At 44.3% G+C, this 24,159-nt stretch overlaps 1 protein-coding gene across 1 annotated transcript; it reads right to left on the bottom strand.

Moving 5' to 3' along the window:
- Positions 1-532: 532 nt before the first annotated feature.
- Positions 533-19,139, bottom strand: LOC134395585 (zinc finger protein RFP-like). The gene is made up of 6 exons (XM_063121745.1): positions 18,732-19,139; positions 10,905-11,000; positions 10,364-10,591; positions 8,571-8,593; positions 6,078-6,196; positions 533-1,041 (listed from the first exon to the last, which is right to left on the bottom strand). The coding sequence occupies exons 1-6, from the start codon at positions 19,137-19,139 to the stop codon at positions 533-535; spliced, it is 1,383 nt and encodes a 460-aa protein (XP_062977815.1).
- Positions 19,140-24,159: the final 5,020 nt, after the last annotated feature.

Here is a 24,159-nt window from a genome sequence, read left to right as displayed (position 1 = left end):
TAATTAAGATTTTTATTAGATTTTTCTCTTACAATACATATAAAATGGGAATAAAATTGGGATGAAGATGAAACACATTCAAAGGCATATGTAAGCTCTCATTGGTACTTGAGCCTACGTATCAATGCACGATGACGAAATATCCAAACGTGTGATTAGGGACTGCTGTCTGTAGTAAACTGCACATTCAAGTATAGAAAGGGGACAGGCTAATTTCAATCACACATGCACAAACAAAAAATCAGATTTGTTAACCAAGTAGGATGATCTTTTTGGGCACACATGGTGAGCCAAAGTTGAAAAATCCATTTCCGGGGTGGGGTGGGTTACTTGGGGACATTGGGAGAGAAGACCACATTGTCATGCAAAGCAGCATTTAGGCCTCAGAATTTGCTAGGTAAGACCGTCCACATTCCCAAGGCTGTTTTGGAAAAAGGGCTGCAAACTCTGTTAGTTATGCGAGTCATTTGCAAACTTCCTCCCCAATACAATTTGTTATTATTGCAGTAAGCCTCAGCACTATTTGGCAACCTTAGGAGGAGAGGGTCAGGTGACCTGTGCCCCCCAGGAAAAAGAATGGGACGAGGGGCTCTCCAGAGAATGAGGCATCCGAGACAGCATAGAGTTGGGTTGCTCTGTCGGCATCATAAATTATGATTTTTTGCGCCTGATAGTTCAGAACTACTCGGACCCTCTTGAGCTCCCCACTCATGGGAGGACTAGGGTGGGTGACACCTCCGTGGTCCTCTCTCTTCCTTTCCATAGCCCAGACGCCTTCTTCCAGACTAATGTTGAAATAGGCCTTTCTCTGTAAAGACTTTCTGGCAACGCCCACAGCCCAGCGTTCCGCATCACCCACGATGACCTCCCAGCTGTGTCGGCCTGATGTAAATCCCTTGTGCCCCAGCACAACGGCCCGTTCCTTGAATCGCTCTGGATTGTCGGGCACATCTTGACATTTGTCTCCCAATCTCACACTCCGGTAATCTTCTGACAGAATGAGGATGGGATGAGCCGTGTCTGGGTCCAGGGTTACTTTGGCTGTAGGGAGGTGGTGGGGAAATGAGAAAAAAAGTGGATCAGGTGGGAGAATGGTTTACACTGAACTCCAAAACATCCCAGGAATGACCTTCCCCTTTAAAAATCAATACGGTTTCCATGTACTTGCATTCTGGATTGGGATATTCTTCTTTCTTATAGAGGAATATCCTCTATAAGAAGGATGCAGACAAGCTGGAGCGTGTTCAGAGGAGGGCAACCAGGATGATCAGGGGTCTGGAAACAAAGCCCTATGAAGAGAGACTGAAAGAACTGGGCATGTTTAGCCTGGAGAAGAGAAGATTGAGGGGAGACATGATAGCACTCTTCAAATACTTAAAAGGTTGTCCCACAGAGGAGGGCCAGGATCTCTTCTCGATCCTCCCAGAGTGCAGGACACGGAATAACGGGCTCAAGTTAAAGGAAGCCAGATTCCAGCTGGACATCAGGAAAAACTTCCTGACTGTTAGAGCAGTACGGCAATGGAACCAGTTATCTAGGGAGGTTGTGGGCTCTCCCACAATAGAGGCCTTCAAGAGGCAGCTGGACAAGCATCTGTCAGGGATGCTTTTGGTGGATTCCTGCATTGAGCAGGGGGTTGGACTCGATGGCCTTGTAGGCCCCTTCCAACTCTACGATTCTATGATTCTATGATAGACTTTCCCCTTATTTGAACATGGAGAACGCTGCGGGCAGATTGGTCAAGGACAGAAAACATTCCCTCCTGCTAATCTTCATGGAGGATTTAGGGCGAGGTGCTCATCAGCTTCCAGACTGACGGACATACAATAACAACAGTTTATTGCTTATTAGCCAGTCAGGCCATGCGCATACAGAAACATAATAAAATACTCCTCACGCCAGAGGTAATACCCAAATACAAAGTGTTAATGAAATGGCTAACAAGAGCAAGTTAAAACATCTGGTAATCCTGGACAATATTTGCTGATATATTATACTATATTAATAAGTTCAGTCTTTTATGGCTGCCAGTGATGGGCATACTATACAGAGTAGGAGGAGCATGGAGGCCACCTTTGCCTCCATGCATTTCCTGCTCAGCATTTTTGCTAGATGGGCTTTTTTGCCTGTCTAGCTCAGGCTCTGAAGAGCAGGAGGGAAGGAGGTTGGGGAGGCTGGAAGATTCTTCCCAATCTGGCCTCCCCACCCACAGAACTGCCCCCTTTCCCTCCTCTCCGAGGAAAGGCAACCAGCGTGGGTTTCTCTGCGCCAACTGTGAAGGGGAGGAGGCAAGGAGCGCCGACCCAGAAATCTGAAAAATCCTAGGAGTCTTGGGAACATAGAATTGCTCCCTCTGTTATTTAAAATCCTAGTGTTCCTGCAATTCAAGGAAGCTTCGACAAAGACCACCCATAAAAAGCAGTTCTGTGTTTTGCTGTCTAAGATAGCTGGAGGAAGAAGGAAGGCCAGAGAGAAGCGATGAACATTTTTGCTGGCTTGACACTCCTTGTGGGAATTGGCCATTTATGCCTTCCAGGGAAGATCCAGGTGCTTCTGTTCAAGTACGCAGGCACCAGGTTATGCCCTCTGGTTTGTATGCTTTGGATTGGGAACAGCATCAGCACAGCAAACCTGCTGGCCAGTTTCGATTCAGCTAGTGGCATTGATCAGCATCAGTGTTTATTTCAAAAAATCTCCTTTATGCACTTCTGTGGTGCCACAGCAAATTGAAAATCTGTATTAGGGTCCTATCTTTATTAGGCCAACTAGCTCAAAGTCACAAAAAGTGTGCAAGCTTTTCAGATCGCCCGATTTGCTTTTGCAAACCACCCAGAGAGTTTCGGCTACGGGGTGATATATAAATGTAATGAATAGATAGATCTCTTCCTTAGACAAGACATAACCAAAATGTCACAAATCCCCCACCATTCAGCTGCAGTAGTATCTGGTCACTCTAGCTATAGAGTGGAATGAAGAGGGAATTTCACTAGGTGCAGCAAGCATACAAATGACACCTGCTGAAATTCCCTTTTCAATATAACCGTTAAAGATACAGAAGCCCTGTCCTCTTTTCATAGGGTCACCCTAGATGTTAATTAAGAGAGAAGCCAGATAAGTAATGTTGATAAGGGTGACCATATGGTAAGGAGGACAGGGCTCCTGTATCTTTAACAGTTGAATAGGAAAAATAATTTATTTATTATTCGTATTTTATTATTGCATTTATATCCCGCCTTTTTTCCTCTTAAGGAACCCAAGGTGGTGTACATAATCCTCCTCTCCATTTTATCCTTACAACAACAAGCCTGTGAGGTAGGTTGGGCTGAGAGTCTGTGACTGGCCCAAAATCACCCAGTGGGTTTCCATGGTCGAGTGGAGACTAGAACCCGGATCTCCCGACTCTCAGTCCAACACTTTAGCCACTGCACCACACTGGCTCAGAATTTCAGCAGGTGTCGTTTGTATGCATTCTCCCATCACCACAACACTTAAATCTGCAGGAGCCTTGCCTAGCATGACTAGATACAGAAGACGGCAGGGCTCCTGCAGCTTTAACTGTTGTGATGAAGAGGGAATTTCACCAGGTGCTGCAGGCATACAAATGACACCTGATGAAATTCCCTTTCTTATACAACTTTTAAAGGTACAGGAGCCCAGTCTTCCTTTCCATATGATCACCTTACAGTTAACCCTTTGATCAGCACAGGACTCGGGAATTCCAATGAAACCGAAGCAGGCAGCTCTCTGACAAGTCCCCCTCCCACCAGCGGATTTGATTCTTCAGCAGTTCTTTCAACTTACTTTTTTGCAGAACACTTTCTTTTGTTATGGTGTCTGGGAAAGGAAAGGGGAAAAGATTAGGCATCACACCATCAAGGGAACATAGGAAGCTGCCTTATAGACCATTGGTCTATCGAGCCCAGCATTGTTGACACAGACTGGCAGCAACTCTCCGTGGTTTCAGGCAGAACGCCATCCTTCCCCTACCTGGAGAAGCTGGGGATCAAACCAGGTGCTTTTGTAACACAAAAACATAACGCCTATGTTTCCTGTATTTCAAAGAAAAGATTAAGAAAACGCTGAAAGAGAGGATGGACTGGAGGGAGGAAATTAGCCCCTCACTTCTAATTAGTTTCCACATATTTGCTTCCAAATATTCCAATTTGTCTTCTGCTAATGAGATTCCTACCCTCATCTTGCCACAGCATATCCAAAATGATGCACGAGATGATGCATGGTATAGAGAATGTGGCTAGGAAGACATTGTTCTCCCTTAATACTAGACCCCAAAGGGGATCATCCCATGAAGCCGATTAGTGGGAAAATCAGGACGGATAAAAGAAAGGAATTCTACACACAAGGCAGAGTCAAACTATGGAATTCACTCCCACTAGTTGTAGTGATGGTCACCAATTTGGATGGTTTTAAAACAGGGTTGAATAAATACCTGGAAGAAAAGGCTATCAATGGCTACTGATGTCTATATGCTACCTGCAGTAACAGAGGAAGTATGCTTACGTACACCAGTTGCTGGGGAACATGGGGAGGAGGGTGCTGTTGCACTCATGTCCTGCTTGTGCGCCCCTGGTCAATGGCTGGTTGACCACTGTGTGAACAGAACGCTGACTAGATGGATTATTGGTCTGATCCAACATGGTGCCTCTTATGTTCTGATCCACTGACAGTTGCTTCAAAGTTGGCAAGTTCATACACAAGATAATTGCCTTCAGGCTGCCATCTGATGCATATTTACTTGGGAATAAATCCCATTGAAAACAAGGGGACTGACAGCCAAGGGAATATGCTTAGGACTGAGTTGGAAATGTTTAAATATCTGCATTACATAGGATTTGCATCACATCCGTCACCTGTAGAACTACATCCTCAACTCAGCCAAATTTAATTAAGTCCCACTGACACCATTGAAACCCATCATTAAATCCACCTTAACAATCTTGTTCCATTAATTAAAAGGGGACTTAGCCATATCTAGATTTTGCTCACTTAGAACAGATGTCTTTACAGGGATCCCTGCATAAACTTGCATGTGCTCAAGAAAACCCTTCTGAAGCTTCCTTTGTTTTTAAAGGATGTAGGTGTTGTTGTTGTTTTTAAATGGCAGGCATAATCTTAGAAGGGCAAGACCCCTCGATATGAAAAAAAGGAAACACCTCTTTTGAGATGCTGCAATGTTTATAAAGGTTTATAATGTTTACAAAGAGCCGGTGTAGTGGCTAAAGTGTTGGACTGGGAGTCGGGAGATCCAGGTTCTAGTCCCCACTCAGCCATGGAAACCCACTGGGGGACTTTGGGCCAGTCACAGACTCTCAGCCCAGCCTACCTCACAGGGTTGTTGTTGTGAGGATAAAATGGAGAGGAGGAGGATTATTTATTTATTACATTTTTATACCGCCCAATAGCCGAAGCTCTCTGGGCAGTTCACCACCTTGGGTTCCTTGGAGGATAAAGGCGGGATATAAATGCAATAAACAATAATAAATAATAAAGTAATTTTATTTCTATATCTGCTGCCCAATTAGATAACATTTTAGCTGACTTTTTTTTAGTTAATGAATCTAACAAATTAATCAAATACACCCCACAAGCCATATTATTTATTTCACACCATTTCAGTCTTCCAAACATTTAGATGAAATGAAACACATCCAACATCACATGAGGAGACGTCCGCTCGCACAACACATTTTCCTCTTTTTCTCCCCTCCGCAACCACGCAAATATGCCCCTAAAGCAGCTCCAGAGGGTTCTCCAGAGCAGATATTGGGCTGGGAGGGGGTGGGGTGCTAGAAAGGGAACCCATGAAGGGGAGGGGCTGAAGTTCAGCGGTAGAACACTGGTTCGAAAGTTCGATCCCTGGCATTTCCAGGGAGGGCTGGGAAAGAATCCTGCTTGAAACCCTGAAGTGCTGCTGCCAGTCTGTGTCAACAGTACTGGGCTAAATGGACCAAGGTAGAAATAGCCCATGCTTCTATGATAAAGGACCATGAGCCTTTCCCTTCCCACGCCTGGGCCAACGTTACAGCCAAAACAAGATCTTGGCATCCATTTCTCCTCACCTTTAAACTGCTCTATTGCACTTTGGAGGAACAGGCTTCTGTCAAAGTATTCGATGAGTTTCCATGACAGCGCTACAGGACAAGGTCCAGGAGTCTCCAATGACTTTCTCTCCTCGTACCTGGAGGGGGGGGGGGAGAAAAATGTTGCCATCTGTCCAACTAAGTGGAGGCTGATGGTTCTGATCAGGGCCGGATTGAGGCCCGCTGATGCCCTAAGCACAGCCCAATAATGGTGCCCCCTTGGCCCTTCCATTGCTTAGCTGGCAGGACATTACCGTATTTCTTTGATTCTAAGATGCCATCGATTCTAAGACGCACCCCATTTTTAGAGATGTTAATTTGGGGGGAAAAGGGCATCTTAGAATCAAAGAAATACTTCCCTCACCGCCCAGCCAACCTCCTCCCCCCTCCTCTGCGCTTTCTTCTAATGGTTGTGTCCTTTTCTTTTTTCCCCTCTTTGCGTGGGAAGAAGGGGGGGCGTTGAAACAAAGAGTAAACTTAACTCTCCAGTCCCGCTCTTTACTTGTCTGTGCATCAGGGGACGACAACACGCGAGTAAGTCCCATGGAAATCAATGGGACTTACGAATAAATTTGCCTAACAAAAAAACAGGCGCTTACCCTCCCACCTCGCATGGCTCGAGGCTGCTGCAGGAGCTTCCTCTTTTCCTCTTACCGTATTGCTTCGATTCTAAGACGCCATCGATTCTAAGACGCAGTCCATTTTTAGAGCTCTTTATTTAGGGAAAAAAGTGCGTCTTAGAATCGAAGAAATACGGTAAGACTCAATAAGTGCTGAAGGTGAAATCAGACATTAAAAACACCGTTTCCTTCAAGGCCGCCCCCCACGCCAGAACACACAACTATATTAAATATAAACTGGTTTTTGTGTGTGTTATATTTGACAATGAATAGCAGAAAGCAATATAAGCCAATTACTTACCTATAAGTAGGGCAACAGAATAAAATACAAATTTTCATCACTGTTTTATGCATTTTTTCCCCATAAAACTGTTATAAGGGGGAAATGCAAAAATTTATTGAAAACTACTTTTTAATCTGGAATTCCTTAAAATTAGATGGCTACAGCTGTGGTACCAATGGTGCCCACCTTCCCTTGGTGCCCTAAGCACGTGCTTATATTGCTTAAAGGTTAATCTAGGGCTGGTTCCAATGTCAGAGGAGAGGTAAATCCACTCAGAGCTATCCAAGAATAAAAGAACAGTAGAGTTCGAAGGGGCCTATAAGGCCATCGAGTCCAACCCCCTGCTCAAGGCAGGAATCCACCTTACAGCATCCCTGACAGATGGTTGTCCAGCTGCCTCTTGAAGGCCTCTAGCGTGGGAGAGCCCACCACCTCACCAGGCAACTGATTCCATTGTCGTACTGCTCTAACAGTCAGGAAGTTTTTCCTGATGTCCAGCTGGAATCTGGCTTCCTGTCACTTGAGCCCGTTATTCCGTGTCCTGCACTCTGGGAGGATCGAGAAGAGATCCTGGCCCTCCTCTGTGTGACAACCTTTCAGGTACTTGAAGAGTGCTATCATGTCTCCCCTCAGTCTAAACACGCCCAGTTCTTTCAGCATTTTCTTGAGTTCCAGGGTAGTATACAGGCTGGGGGGAGGTGTTTGCAGACCTCTATTTTAGGTCCTGCATGCAGGAAGAATGAACAACTTCCCCTTGGAGCCAGAAACAGGGAAATGTTTATTTCTTTAGTTCATTTCTGTACCACCCAATAGCTGAAGCTCTCTGTGCAGTACCCAAAAATTAAATCCACAAGGTACAGCATAAAATATTAAATATGGAAGCTTAAAACCACAATATGAAAGTGCAACCAGAATAAAAACGAGTAGCAATGCAGAGATTTAAAACAACAGAGTTAAAAGATTAGGATGGTAAAATGCTAAAATACTGGGTAAATTAAAAGGTCTTCACCTAGGGCCAAAACCACTTTACCAACCATTCAACTTTCTTCAGCTGTTTCCCCCACCCCACCTGCTTTTTATAACGTCTTGCCTAATTAAGGAGCAATCCTATGACTCCTAGACAGCATCTGAGGGGCTTTAGGATAGTTCAGATTCCCAGCTCTGGAGATACAGCTCTGACCAAGGGGTGGGGGAAATCGGAGCTGAACCCCCCCTCCCTCACAGAACTATGCCAGCTCTCTGAAGCTGGGAACATATGATCCAGCCTCCTGCCCTCCCACTTCAGAATGCCCCACCATTGTTAGATGGGCTTTCTTGGCCTCAGCAGCACCTCCTGCTCTGCACTGGATGTCCGTAACCCTCCAAGGTTTACGACCATCAAGAGTGGAATATGGAGGATTGCGCCCTAAGAGATCAGGGGATTGTGAAAGCTTGTGCATTCTTGCCTGACTTTATGCTTGACCTAATCAAGGTATTACAGTAGTTTAGATTTAGGGATGTTCTTCACTGGCTCTCCACATTGTCCCCAGCATCATGAAGCAGGACAGAAAATGAAGGAGATCCACTTACCTCTGCAAAGTGCTGCTAACATCCTATAGAGAAAAGAGAGAAATCAATGGGAAATTCAGTGTCTGTCACCATCCGTGCTCTCTAGACGCATTATAGAATCATAGAGTTGGAAGGGGCCTATAAGGCCATCGAGTCCAACCCCCTGCTCAGTTCAGGACAGATCATTGTCTAGCTGCCTCTTGAAGGCCTCTAGTTTGGGAGAGCCCACAACCTCCCTAGGTAACGGGTTCCATTGTCGTACTGCTCTAACAGTCAAGAAGTTTTTCCTGATGTCCAGCTGGAATCTGAGCCCATTATTCTGTGTCCTGCACTCTGGGATGATTGAGAAGAGATCCTGGCCCTCCTCTGTGTGACAACCTTTCAAGTATTTGAAGAGTGCTCTCATGTCTCCCCTCAATCTTCTCTTCTCCAGGCTAAACATGCCCAGTTCTTTCAGTCTCTCTTCATAGGGCTTTGTTTCCAAACTCCTGATCATCCTAGTTACCCTCCTCTGAACATGCTCTGAACATTAGGCCTGGAAGGAAGATGTCCGACTGTCCAACTGAAGTAGTTTAACCAAAGAACGCAGCATAACTTCTTTAAAGAAGCATGAGACATGAAAAGGCACATATCCCAGCCTTGAGAAAGGCTGGATCAGACCAACTGTCTTGTCTAGTGGAGCATCTTGTTGGCAACAGGGCTGACTGAAAATATTTTGCTGCCCGAGGCAGAGCAGCAAACGACATCCTGGTACATAACATACCCAAGGCCAGTCAAGTTATTTTAGTATCCAAGGCAGAAAATTCCACAAACACCTTTTGCCCTTCCAATTAGTAACGATGTAACAACAAACATAAGAACATAAGAAGAGCCCTGCTGGATCAGACCAAGGGTCCATCTAGTCCAGGACTCTGTAGTAGCTACTACAGCTAGGAATTTATCCAACCCCCTTTAGAAGCCATCCAAATTGGTGGCCATCACTATGTCACGTGGTAGTGAATTCCATGCTGTGTGAACAAGTCCTTCCTGTTATCTGTCCTGAATCTCCCACCAATCAGCTTCATGGAATGACCATGTTGGGTTCTAGTATTATGGGAGAAGTAGAAAGATGCCTCCCTATCCACATTCTGCACACCAGGCATAATTCTGTACACCTTTATCAGGTCTCCCCCCTCAGCTATTTTCTAAGCTAAACCAGATCAGGAACTAACTATTTGCTGCCCTTCCATGACATCCATAATCATCTGCCTCACTCTGCCTACTTGTAGGACTGGCCCTGGTTCACCAGAGTGGCTTCTGGGAAGCCCATAAGCAGGACATCAAGGCAGCAGCATCTAACCAGAAGCCCTGAGGAGACAAATCACATGCAAACAGCTCAGAACTGCAACCGTTCTAGCAAGCTGAGCTGAAGGAGGCGAGAGAGAGGGCTATTCCACCAGCCCTCCTTTAAAAAAAATTCTCCTCTTCCCTCCTCGTTCCTCTTTCCTTATGTGTCGTGCCTTTTCAGATGGTAAGCCTGTGGGCAGGGCCTGTCTTGTTTAAAAAGTAAACTACTTGGGGAGGCTTTTTGGTTGAGGAATGGCATTAAAATTCTTCAAACAAACAAATAAATAAATAAGAGCATCAAATAGTAATCTGTAGTTGGCATCAAGGAGAATTCCCTCTCCTTGATGCCACTTGGGTGCTCCTGGATATGACAGAGTAAACTTCTCAGCTGTATAAACAGGGAAATGTCATGCTTTGTGTACATGAGGATGACATCTTCTTAGAGCCGCCCTGGTAAAGGGCTGGGGCCATTTCTGCCCCCATCTGACCTGCAGGAGTTCCCTCGCTGGCTGCTCACGCTTCTCCTCCATCTCCCGGATCATTCTTCCAAGGGAGTTGTAGTCTTCAGAGAGTTTGGCCTGGTGCAGTTCTCCGTTTCCTAAAAGCTCCTCCTCCAGCAGGTCCATCTCAACCAGAGGTTCATTTTCGTGATGCAGATACTCACACAGTTTATCAAATCCATCCTTTACTGCTTTCCTCTGACATTTCATTTTTTTCTGTGGCAAGACGATGGAAAGAGAAGGAAAAGAGGATCATGTTAGGAATGAGGACAGTCTTCACGAGTTAAGCGGGAGGTTGGGAGAATTCCTGCAAGAGGGGGGCACTACTGAAGCTTCAGAGCTTCCTAAAGACTTACAGAGGCCACCCAAAACGTGAATTAGCATCGTTTTGGAAGACCAGGATTTTCCAAAGAAACACACCTCCCGACACATCGTGGCTTTAAACTCTACAGCATTTAACGTACATTTCCCCCCCTCCCCAAACGTCAATTCTAGAGCTGCTTTGCTTCCCAGTAATAATGACACTTACCAACGCAACTTGTTTTTTATTCTCCGTGTCTACTTTATATGCAGTATTTTTCGCTTTCTCCTTCTGCAGAATCTCCAGGTAGCTGGTGATCTGATCCTGGAAAGCAAGTTTTCCTTGTTTGAGGTTTAACGGAATACACACATCAAAATTTGTCTAATAATAATTATAATAATAACAACAACAACAACAACAACAACAACAACAACGAGGAGTGCAGTTGGATAATATGTTTGCTCCCTCTGTAACATACCAGCATCAGAACCTGGATGATGTAACGGTTCACAGCATTTCTAGCCTTGACTATCCAGATGGTGTTGGACTACAACTCCCATAATCCCTAATGGCTGGGGATGATGGAAGCTAGAGTCCAGAAACGTCTGGGAACCCAAGGTTGGGAAAGGCTGGATCAGAGTGTCGCACTAGATAGGATAAGGAAGATCCTGTTTCAAATCCCCACTCAGCCACAGAGCACATTGGGTGGTGACCTTGGGCCTGTCACCAACTCACAGCCTAATCTACCTCAAAGGGTTGTTGTGAGAATCACATAGCTGGCCTTCAGCTCGTTGGAGGAAAGGCAGCAGAGAAATGTAAAATAAATAAATAAAGCACCATTCAGGAGCAGGCCACAATCTGAAGAACATTGATGCGAGGCTAGGAAAGGAGGCCTGGAAACAAAGCCCTATGAAGTGAGACTGAAAGAACTGGGCATGTTTAACCTGGAGAAGAGAAGATTGAGGGGAGACATGATAGCACTCTTCAAATACTTAAAAGGTTGTCACACAGAGGAGGGCCAGGATCTCTTCTCGATCATCCCAGAGTGCAGGCTACAGAATAATGGGCTCAAGTTAAAGGAAGCCAGATTCCGGTTGGACATCAGGAAAAACTTCCTGACAGTTAGAGCAGTACGACAATGGAATCAGTTACCTAGGGAGGTTGTGGGCTCTCCCACACTAGAGGCATTCCAGAATCAGCTGGACAACCATCTAAGGTTTGCTTTAAGGTGGATTCCTGCATTGAGCAGGGGGTTGGACTTGATGGTCTTATAGGCCCCTTCCAACTCTACTAGTCTAGGATTCTATGAATTTTCCCAGCAACAACGTATTGTTGTGACCTATGCCTGATGTAAGGCAAGGTATTTCGGGGTGGCTTGGTTTTGAATGGGGTGTTAAGGCCCAGTTGCTCTACAAAAAAACCCCTGCTCCACGTGGAAATGACATCTGCGAGAAGCCGGTCAATATTTTATTTATTTATTTATTTATTTATTTATTGCATTTCTATACCGCCCAATAGCCGGCGCTCTCTGGGCGGTTCACAATATGGATCAACAGCTGCCTGCCTTTTGTGGCTCTGGGGACACTCAGAATGAGCTTCCAAATTTCCCACTCTGCCACTGAAAGCCGAGCGAGGTTATCATGTCAGCAGGCACCTAGGGGATAAACAGAGCCTTGGAGGAGCTACCATGACTCCCGGCTGGGTTGTGGAGGCTCCAGTCACATTCAAAGCCCTCAATGGCTTGGGGCCAGGCAATCTGAAGGAACGCCTCCTCCCATATGTACCTGCCTGGTCCTAAGATCCTCTTTAGGGGTCCTTCTCTGTGAGCCCCTGCCAAAGAAAGCGAGGCAGGTGGCTACCAGGAGGAGGGCCTTCTCTGCTGTGGCACCCCACGTGTGGAATGAGCTCCCTACTGAGGTTTGCCTGACACCTACTCATTTCAATGCCAGGCGTTATCAGTTTATCATCTTAATCTTTTAACTTGCTGTTTTAAATCCATATTTTAAATCTGTATAAACCTCTGCATTGATGCTCGGTTTTATCCTGTTTGTGCTTTTATATTGTACTTTTACATTGTGTGTGTGTGTGGTTGTGTTTTTTTTAAAATATTTATTTATTTTATTACATTTATATACCGCCCCATAGCCGAAGCCCCCTGGGCGGTTTACAAAAGTTAAAAACAGTGAACATTAAAAAGTATACAAAATTTAAAACATTCAAAAACATAAAAACAACGGTATCCATTTAAAAACAACAGTTCTGGGGTCCGTTAAAAACAAACTTAGCATTGTTAAATGCTGTTGAATGCCTGGAGAAGAGAAAAGTCTTGACCTGGCGCCGAAAAGATAACAATGTTGGTGTCAGGCGAGCCTCATCGGGGAGATCATTCCATAACTGGGGTGCCACCACTGAAAAGGCCCTCTTGTGACTTGTTTTATACCTTGAAATGTATTTAATGGTTTTTAATTTTTGTGAACCACCCAGAGAGCTTTAGGCTGTTGGGCGGTATAGAAATGCAACAAATAAAATAAACATGAAGTGCCTAAAGCAGCCGCTTGCAACCTGGGGCCCTCTAGAGGTTTTTGGACTGCAACTCCCATCATCCCCAGCCAGTCAATGCTGGATGGGGATGGTAGAATGTGTTAAGTATATGAAAAGAAATACTTGCTTAGTCATTAAAATTGTGTGTGTATGGCTATCTCAGGGTTAAACAGAGAAAGTATATCTGTGGGCAATTACCTTGAGATAGAGGCTGTTCTGGGAACCTTGCCAAGATTCTAAGTTAGCCTCATCACAGCTGTATGTAATGTAGATAAGAATTGTGTAGATCTGTATATAGTTTCTCACTTGTGTAAAATGGAACTGATCACTGCTCTATGATCACTGCTCTCTGTGTATGCCTCAGTGTGCTGATCTGAACTGATCTGATTTGAACTGCACAGAAGCCTGAAGGAAATAAACCAGCTCTGCTGTGTAAGACCTGCGTGATGTGTGTTTGTTTCTGAGCACAAACAGAGTTCCAGAGAGAGAAAAGTTCTGGCACAATAACCCAACAAAGGTTATGGGCCCAGTCTAGCCTAGACCAGCCTACGCCAGCCTAATCCAGGCAGAAGAACCAGAACTTGATGGGAACGGTGCAGTATCAGAACCAGGAGTCTGCTAAAACAGAAAACTGTTGATGAAGGAAGACATCAAGCTAAAGCCAGTGCTGCAAAGTGAGGAAAAATCTCAGTCGGCTGACTCTGAGGAGGACTCTGAGCAGGAGGACGGTGAGATACCAATTCCTAAAGCAGAGGGAATGGCAGGAGCTAATATGTCTGGTTTGCATCAATTGTTAGAAAAGCTGAATGACTCTAACTATGCATTATGGTCTTACAAAATGCAAATGTATCTGATTCAGGCTGAACTGTGGTATGTAGTCACAGAGGATCCACCAGATAGAGCAGATCCACAGAATGCTAAATGGTTTAAGGACGATGCAAAAGCAATGGCAGTTATTGCATTAGCTGTGGAAGACTCTCAAATTTCCTTCATTCAGTTTTTGAATACATCAAAAGAGTGCTGGAATGCACTACAAGCTGTATATCAAAGAGAAACAGCGGGCAGTAAAGTAATTCTAACCCGGAAACTGTATGGAATGAAGCTGAAACCAGGGGAGTCTATGTCAAACCATTTGAAAAGCATGAGAGAAATCTTCAATCAACTCAGGGCACGAGGGATGGAGTTTACAACTATACACCAAGTCTATGTGATTTTGTCAAGTCTTGATTCATCGTATGACGCGGTTGTCACCATGATGGAAAGTCAAGAGGAGAAAAATTTAACCCTCGAGTATGTAGCTGGAAAACTACTGGAAACCTATGAAAGAAGACAAGCTTCAAAACAACAGAGCCTTAAACTTCCTGTGGCTGAATTTCAACAAAGCCATAAATCTTCTGACGTGGTGGCTGCATTAAAGGCAAGGAAATGCTTTAACTGTGGTTCCACAGGACACTTAAGGCGGGATTGCAACAACAAGAAGAAAAAGCAGTCAACAGCAAAGTGGAGAGAAGAAAACAACATGAATGAAGCTGAATCAACAAAGAAGTGTCTTCTAGCAAGAGTCAAAGAAACAATGAATCCTTGGTTTTTGGACTCTGGGGCTTCAATAAGTATGGCAAAAGACAAACTTTCATTTGTAACCTTGGAAACTTCTACTTCAAAGCAAAAGTGTGTTACCCTTGCAAATGGAACAAAAATCCAGATTTGTGGTGTGGGTAATGTATATTTTGATTGTCTGGGAGTTGAACTACAAAGTGTTTTATATGTACCAGAATTGGAAACAAACCTTCTAAGTGTGTTTCAGTTAACAGAAATGGGGTATGAGGTTTGTTTTACTGAAGAAAATTGTACTATAAAACAGGGAAACAAGGTGTGTGTGCAGGGAATAATGAAAGATTCTTTGTATGTGATTAATACTTGTACAGAAAATGAAGTTGTAGCCAGCAAAGTCACAACAAAAACAATAGCCAATTGCAAACCACACCAAGAGTGTATCCATTTAACTCATAAAAGGTTTGGTCATGCTAACTATAAAACAATTTCTAAGATTCCAGAATTGTGTGAAGGGGTGAAAATCAAACCATGTTCTAACTATCTAGAATGTAATGTATGCAGTGAAACCAAGTGTCATAAGTCAAACATTCCAAAACATAGTGAGAGAACAACAAAAAGAATTTTTGAATTAATTCATGCAGATCTTGCAGGTCCTTTTGAGACAAGTCAAGGAGGAAACAGATTTTTCTTGTCTATTGTTGATGATTACAGTAGATTTGGATTTGTGTATGTGTTAAAACAGAAGAGTGAAACTTTTGGAAAGTTCAAAGCGTTTGTTAAGTGGAGTAAAAATAGATTTAAAGAACCTATAGCTAATCTAAGAACGGACCGGGGAGGTGAATTTCTTAGCAACCAATTTAAAAAATTCCTCAGTGATGAGGGTATACAACATGACCTTACTGCTCCATATTCACCATTTCAAAATGGAGTTGCAGAAAGGAAAAACAGAACCTTGCAGAACATGTTAAGAGCTCTATTGAAAGAATCAGGATTGTCTAACCTGTTCTGGGCAGAAGCTTTGTCCACCTCAAATTATTTGTTAAACAGGCTTTACCACTCTGTACATGAAAAAACTCCATATGAAATGTTTTACAAAAGAAAACCTAGAGTGTCACATATAAGGGTTTTTGGAAGTAAATGTTTTGCTCATATTCAGAAAGAAAACAGACCAGGAAAACTAGCTCAGAGAGGTTTGGAATGTAAACTGTTGGGATATGATACACAAACAAAAGGCTATCGTTTGTGGTCTCCATATCACAAAAGTGTAATTGTGAGCAGAGATGTAGTTTTTCATGAACAAATGCAGGAAACAAAACAGTATGTAAGTTTGCCTGTAGAACAGAAAGCTGTAGAAACAGAAGAAATTCCTGAACAATCTCAGCAAGAGAGGGAGGGGGAAGAAACTGTAGAGGAGGAAACTATGCCTGTAACTATGCCAAGACGATCAGAAAGGGAACGCAAAGCTCCAATTCGTTACTCAGATGAATACCAAAGCAAACAGGTTTCTCATAGAGCTTTACTAATAGCCTATGAACCTACTTCATTTGAGGAAATTCAGGAAATGGAACCTACAGAAGCTCAGGGCTGGCATGAAGCAATGTCAGAGGAAATCAGAGCAATGGAAAAAAATGAAACGTGGGAGCTAGTACCTTTACCTGAAGGTCGTAAAGCCATTACCTGTAAATGGGTATTCAAAGTAAAACAAAATGAGAAAGGACAGGTGGAACGTTACAGAGCAAGATTGGTAGCAAGAGGATTTGCTCAAAAATATCTAATAGATTTTGAAGAAGTTTATGCACCTACAACAAAATACTCAAGTGTAAAACTTTTGTTAAAAATTGCAGCAGAAAAACAATTGAATGTATTTCATTTTGACATCAAAACAGCTTTCTTATATGGAGATTTAACTGAGGAAATTTACATGACTCAACCAAAAGGTTTTGTTAAAAATCCAGGGTTAGTTTGTAAATTGAAAAAATCCATATATGGTTTGAGGCAAGCAGCAAGGTGTTGGAATAAGAAACTGGACAATGTATTGATCAAAATGGGTTTTAAACAAAGCAAAGCTGATCATTGTTTGTACACAAAACAGGATGGTTCAAATGTAGTGTATTTGCTGATTTATGTAGATGATTTGTTACTGGTTTTTAATGAAGAAGAACAGAAAAACACATTTGTAAACCAGCTGCAAAGACATTTTGAGTTAAAAGACCTTGGTTCAGTGAAAAGTTATTTGGGAATGCAAATTTCAAAAGATTCTAACACAGGGTCATTTCTGATTGAACAAAGTGGCAAAATTAAAAAATTGCTGGAAGAACACAGCATGGAGAATTGTAAAATTGTTGCCACTCCTATGGTCACTGATTTTCAAAATCAGACAGACAGTACTGAAATGGAAGACATACAGAAATATCAGAGTGTGATTGGAAGTTTACTTTATCTAGCAAACCTAAGTAGACCAGATATTACATTTGCTGTAAATCTTTTAAGCAGAAAAATGACAAAACCTTCTGTAACTGATTGGACAGCTGTAAAACGTGTATTGAGATATCTAAAAGGTACAATCAATTACAAATTGGAAATATCTACACACAAAGATGGAAATTTCTGTGTTTATGCAGATGCTGACTGGGCTAACGCAATTGATAGAAAGTCTACCAGTGGAGCAGCATTCTTTTACAATCAATCCTTGATTGATTGGTATACAAGAAAACAAAATTGTGTAGCAACCTCTAGTGCAGAAGCAGAATATATCAGCTTATCTCTGGCTTGTAATGAGATTGAGTGGTATAAACAATTATTTGCTGATCTAAGGTTGGAAATTGAGACACCAGTAACCATATTTGAGGATAATCAGGCATGTATTAGTATGGCTACATCTGAAAAGTGTAAACCAAGAACTAAACATGTGGATGTTCGTTATTCTCATGTGAAAGATATAATTCAGAAGGGCTGGATTAAGCTTGAATATTGTCCATCTGAAATGATGTTGGCTGATTTATTCACAAAACCAGTATCAATGGTAAAACACAAAGAGATGCTTTTAAAGCTGGGTCTCAGATTGTAACACAATTTAAACAACATGCGCAAGAGGAGGACTGTTAAGTATATGAAAAGAAATACTTGCTTAGTCATTAAAATTGTGTGTGTATGGCTATCTCAGGGTTAAACAGAGAAAGTATATCTGTGGGCAATTACCTTGAGATAGAGGCTGTTCTGGGAACCTTGCCAAGATTCTAAGTTAGCCTCATCACAGCTGTATGTAATGTAGATAAGAATTGTGTAGATCTGTATATAGTTTCTCACTTGTGTAAAATGGAACTGATCACTGCTCTATGATCACTGCTCTCTGTGTATGCCTCAGTGTGCTGATCTGAACTGATCTGATTTGAACTGCACAGAAGCCTGAAGGAAATAAACCAGCTCTGCTGTGTAAGACCTGCGTGATGTGTGTTTGTTTCTGAGCACAAACAGAGTTCCAGAGAGAGAAAAGTTCTGGCACAATAACCCAACAGAATGTGTAGTCTAACAACATCTGGAAGGCACCTGAATAAGGGAAGCTGACTTAAGGCACCTACACGCCCACCAGGATTGAGTGAGATGAGGCACACCTCAGTCCCCTCCAAAGAAAGGATTCATCTAAAGACCCATTAGATAGAGGAGAGAGCTCCTGAGTTTGTGCAGCGTTCACTTCTGCACAACTGCATAAAGGAAACTATTTCTCATACTTGGGATCAGGTATAATGGCTTCCCAAGAGGGGAGAGGATTCTGGGCAGCCCTGAAGCTTAGAGGCTGAGGCTTTTCAGAGTAGGCCCTGCTCATTCCTCTCAGTGGCCCTGTTCAGAAGACACCTCAAACCACAGCTTTAACTACACTGAATACAGCTTTTTGTCTTATTCGCCCGGGTTACAGCCATGATTTAAGGTGTCTTCTGAACAGGGCCAGTAGCTCACTCTTACCTTGTACTCTTGGGCGGCTTCTTCCACCCGGACCACGCTGTGACCTCCGTGCTCTTGGGAACCGTGGCACTCCACGCAGAGGGGAGCATGATCATCCCTGCAGAAGAGGTCCAGGGGCTGCTTATGCCGCTCGCATTCAGCTGCCCAGGCCAGCGTCTCTCTCCCTGCGGACACTTCCCAGTCGTTGAATATTTCAATCAGGTTTGAGAGAGAATAGCAGGGATGGAAGGTGTTTTTGATGACGGTCCTGCAACAGGGGCACACTTCTTTCTCCGCCCAGCTTCTACGGATGCAGGTTTCGCAGAAGGTGTGCCCGCACTCCAGGGTCATTGGAAGATTAAAGTAACGGAGGCAGACAGGGCAGGTCATTTCCTGTTGAGTCTTCTTCCTGACACTCTTTGCATCCATGACTTCACTCTTGTAGCAAGGGGTGAATTTCCTTCTTCAGAAGCAGCCACAACCTTGCATAGAAATGTCAGAGTTAAACTCCATAGTAAACTTTTAATTTGAAACAGGGCATGGAAATAGGCCATGCCTTCACAGAGCGGTAAAAGCAGCAGTTTCTGCAGCCGAAACTCTCCCCACGGCCTGAGTTCGATCCCAGCGGAAGCTGGTTTCAAGCAGCCGGCTCGGGTCGACTCAGCCTTCCATCCTCCCGAGGTCGGTAAAATGAGTACCCAGTTAGAGATCAACTTCCGGATAACACCGTGGGAGGCTGCAGAGACGGAGCTCCAAACATAACCTCCCAAAGATAAGAGTTTTTAACTTTAATTTTATACGGACATTTTAACTTATTTCTATCTCATTTACTATCAAACTGAGAATCTGTTTTACACTTATGTGTTTGTTTGTTTTTTGGGAAGCAAACTGAAACGCTGCTCTCAAGGTTGGTGGTTTGTCAAGGCTTGAGAAGCCTTTCTCTTTTATTTTTTAGACTTTTTAAAGAAGCCTATCTACTCCCATTTTACTCTGGATATCATCAGTCTTTTTTTTTTAACCTTTTTAACTTTTGACACTTATCTTTTAAATTTTAATTGCAATTTGTACCTGTGTGCTTCATGGGTCAGACAGCCGCACCATAGAGGACCACAGAGAGAACCCAGTTAGCTGGGGGAAAGGTAATAACGGCCGGGGAAGGCAACGGCAAACCACCCCACTATAAGGCCTGCCAAGAAAACGTCAGCGAAAGCTGGCATCCCTCCAAGAGTCAGTAATGACTCAGAGCTTGCACGAGAGGTTCCTTTCCTTTCCTTCTGATCAAGATAATCTAAGGGCAGGGAACGACACCATCAGTTTGTATAATGAGAGCTTTGGCTATGGGGTGGTATATAAATGCAATAAATAAATAAATAGTAAGGCATATTCAGGGGCACTGAAGGCAGCAAAAAAAAAAACTTTGCTGCCACTATTAAATCTTCAATTTGCCGCCCAGCGGAGCTTTTCAGAGTTGTCCGGGGGCTATTACATGCTGGCCCCAAGGACAAGGTAGAACCATCTGAGGCCCGCGGTAATGAATTTGCTAGGCACTTCCAAAATAAAATCTTTTGCATCCGCCAGGACTTAGACGCCACTGTTATAGCAGGTGAATCTAGTGAGGTATCCAGAGTACAGGCTTGTCCAGTTTTCTTGGATGAGTTTCAGTTGGTACAGCTCGAGGATGTTGACAAGGTGCTTGAAAAGTTCCGTGCAAACACCTCTATACTGGATCCTTGCCCCTCTTGGCTAATAAAAGCTAGCAGGGATGGAACAGCCAGCTGGGCCAAGGAAGTGATTAAAGCCTCCCTGCGAGAGGGAGGGGTCCCGGGCCGTCTGAAAGAGGCGACAGTGAGACCACTCCTGAAGAAACCTTCCTTGGACCTGGAAAATCTTAATAACTACAGGCCGGTTGCAAATGTTCCATTCCTGGGCAAGGTCCTTGAGTGGGTGGTTGCGGGCCAGCTCTAGACACTCTTGGATGAGACTGATTATCTGGATCCATTTCAGTCGGGTTTCAGGCCTGGTTTTGGAACGGAAACAGCCTTGGTCGCCCTGTATGTCGGGAGAAAGACTGGGGGAGTGTGACTCTGTTGATTCTCCCTTGATCTCTCAGTGGCTTTCGATACCATTGACCATGGTATCCCTCTGGAGCGTCTGGCTGAGTTGGGAGTGGGAGTTGGAGGCATTGCAGTGGGTCCGCTCCTACTTGGTGGGTCAGCTCCAGAAGATGGTGCAGGGAGGTCTGAGCATTTAACACCGATTCTGGCCTGCTTTAATTGGCTCCCTATACGTTTCCAAGCCCAATTCAAGGTGCTGGTTTAAACCTATAAAGCCCTACATAGCTTGGGACCACAATACCTGATGGAACGCCTCTCCCGACATGAACCTACCCGTACACTGCACTCAACATCTAAGGTCCTCCTCCGAGTGCCTACTCCAAGGGAAGCTCGGAGGATGGCAACAAGGGAGAGGGCCTTTTCGGTGGTGGCCACCCAAGAGTGGAATGATCTCCCTGATGAGGCTCGCCTGGCGCCAACATTATCTTTCAGACACCAGGTCAAGACTTTCCTCTCCTCCCAGGCATTTAACGGCATTGAACGCTAAGTTTGTTTTTTAATGGACCCCAGAATTGTTGTTTTAAATGGATGCTGTTGTTTTTATGTCTCTGATGGTTTTTAAGTTTTGTATACTTTTAATGTTTACTGTTTTTAGCTTTTGTGAACTGCCCAGAGAGCTTCGGCTGTGGGGTGGTATATAAATGTAATAAAATAAATATAATGGGCAGGGATGGCATATATGAGAATTCCTGTGGTATAACTAAATGCAGCCTTCTACAACTGAGTGTATTTCATCTGCTGGGCTACAACTCCCATCATCCCCAGACAGCACACCCAAGCTGGCTTGGGGTGATGGGAATCATAGTCCCTGGTTGGGGAAGGCAGCTCTAACATATATGTTCAGCCTTGTAGGACATGAGGCTGGCTAGCTCAAACGCTCTAGGACACGGATGGGGGGCTGTGGCCCTCCACATGTTGTCCAGCTCCCATCAGCCCCAGCCAGAGTGTCCAATAGGAGTAATGGGAATTGTAGTCCAACAATATCTGGAGAGCCCCAGGTTCTCAATTTCTATACCTAATCTATTAGGGCAGCCTTTCCCAAACTTGTGCCTCCCAGATGTTGTGGGACTACAACTCCCATCAGCCCCATACAGCAGGACAGTGTTGAGTAAGGATGATAGGCATTATCATCTGGAGGGCAGGCTGTATTAGGGGATGTCTTGGTGTCAGACCTCTGTTGGATGAGCAGCAGAAAGTGAGAAAGATTTAGGAGCCTGGATTGGCATATTTGAAATAAAAGAGTTGTGGCCTAAGGCAGAATGTGCTAAGAAAAGCTTACAGGATGCTGAAATGTTTCTGTTGAAAGGACCAAGTCTGTTATGTAATCTAATCTATTATTTAATCAATGGTGGAGAGGTTATACCTAGCCAATGGGATTCCATTGTTGAAGGAAAGATCATTCTAATTGTCCCAGCTTGACATTGGACTTGAATATTTCAACTAATGAGATTAGTTCAGATTCTGGGACAGCATTACAATGGCCAGGCTGTGCCCTCAGGAAAAGAGACCTCAAAACAATAGGTCTCCACCTTGGAAAGGAATATGTGGGGATTGGGGGTTGGGTTACCACAATCCCCAGGACCAGGAAATGCAGACCTCATGATCTGCCCACCCCCAACAAGGGGGGGGTGTCCCTCCCCCTCCACATGGCAGGAGCTCTGTGGGATCTACAACTGGGCCCCAACTGTTGTCACTACTGTTATAAACAGTTTTAAAGCAGTATTTATTTATTTATTTATTAAACTTATATACCACTCCCATAGCCAGGGCTCTCTGGGCGGTTTACAGAAATTCTAAAATTGAGGTAAAAACAAGTATACAAAATTTAAAACTCTAAAACACAGAGCATACACACATAAAGCATTAAAAACCGATTAAAAACTAAATGTGTGGGTAATTAGGATGTGCCGCCATATGCCTGGGCAAAGAGGAAAGTCTTAACCTGGCGCCGGAAGGATAGCAGCATTGGCGCCAGGCAAGCCTCATCAGGGAGATCATTCCACAGTCTGGGGGCCACCACCGAAAAGGCCCTGTCCCTCGTTGCCACACTCCGAGCCTCTCTCGGAGTAGGCACCCGGAGGAGGACCTTAGATGTTGAGCGTAGTGACCGGGTGTACTCACGTTGGGAGAGGCATTCCGTCAGGTATTGTGGTCCCAAGCCGTGTAAGGCTTTATAGGTCAAAACCAGCACCTTGAATTGGGCTCGGAAACATACAGGCAGCCAGTGCAAGCGGACCAGAGCAGGTGTTATGTGGTCAAACCTTCTGGTTCCCGAAATCAATCTGGCCGCTGCATTTTGCACGAGCTGCAGCTTCCGAACCGTCTTCAAAGGCAGCCCTACGTAGAGCGCATTGCAGTAATCTAACTTGGAGGTTACCAGAGCATGGACAACTGAAGCCAGGTTATCCCTGTCTAGATAGGGGCGTAGCTGGGCCACCAACCGGAGTTTGTAGAAGGCACTCCGTGCCACTGAGGTCACCTGAGCCTCAAGTGACAATGATGGGTCTAAAAGAACCCCCACCCTACAAACCAGGGTGAGTGCAATCCCATCCAGAACCGGTAGAACACCCCCCATCCTGTCAGCGGAATCACCTACTAACAGCATCTCAGTCTTGTCTGGATTGAGTCTCAGTTTATTAGCCCTCTACAGTAGTGTAGATCCTGCCTAAGTGCTTGTCATGAAGATGGTCCCAGGGTCAATTTAGTTATTTACTATTATTCCATCTATATTCCATCTTTTTTCCTCTTGCAAGGAAACCAAGGCAGCTTACATGGTCCTCCTCCTCTCCATATTATCCCAACAACACTGTGAGGTAGGTTAGGCTAAGAGTCAGTGACTGGCCCAAAGTCACCCAGTGAGCTTTATGGCCAAGCGGGGAGTAGAACTCAGGCCTCCAGAGTCATAAGAACATAAGAAGAGCCCTGCTGGATCAGACTGAGGGTCCATCTAGTCCAGCACTCTGTTCACACAGTGGCCAAGCAGCTGTCGACCAGGGACCAACAAAGCAGGACATGGTGCAACAGCACCCTCCTGCCCATGTTCCCCAGCAACTGGTGCACACAGGCTTACTGCCTTGAATACTGGAGAGAGCACACAACCATCTGGGCTAGTAGCCATTGATAGCCTTCGGCCTCCAGGAGTTTATCCAACCCCCCCTTTTAAAGCCATCCAAATTGCTGGCCATGACTCTCCAAGTGGGGTCAGGCAAGAGACCTTAGAAAGTTGCTGCCAGTCAGAGCAAACAATACATGCAGGGTGACCATACAGAAAGGAGGACAGGGCTCCTTTATCGTTAACAGTTGTATTGAAAAGGGAATTTCAGCAGGTGTCATTT

The sequence above is a fragment of the Elgaria multicarinata genome, chromosome 3 (assembly GCF_023053635.1).
Source record: "Elgaria multicarinata webbii isolate HBS135686 ecotype San Diego chromosome 3, rElgMul1.1.pri, whole genome shotgun sequence".
In the NCBI taxonomy this organism is placed as follows: Eukaryota; Metazoa; Chordata; class Lepidosauria; order Squamata; family Anguidae; genus Elgaria; species Elgaria multicarinata.
The sequence above is the reverse complement of the archived record's forward strand: the minus strand, read 5'-3'. Positions and strand labels throughout refer to the sequence as shown.

Bases quoted from the DNA above. Each gene is read 5' to 3' on its own strand.
- LOC134395585 (XM_063121745.1), bottom strand. From the start codon at position 19,139: ATGGATGCAAAGAGTGTCAGGAAGAAGACTCAACAGGAAATGACCTGC. The intron at 11,001-18,731 runs GTAAGAGTGAGC...CTTGCTTTCCAG, and splicing joins AAGCCGCCCAAGAGTACAAG to GATCAGATCACCAGCTACCT. The intron at 10,592-10,904 runs GTAAGTGTCATT...GTCTTGCCACAG, and splicing joins ATAAAAAACAAGTTGCGTTG to AAAAAAATGAAATGTCAGAG.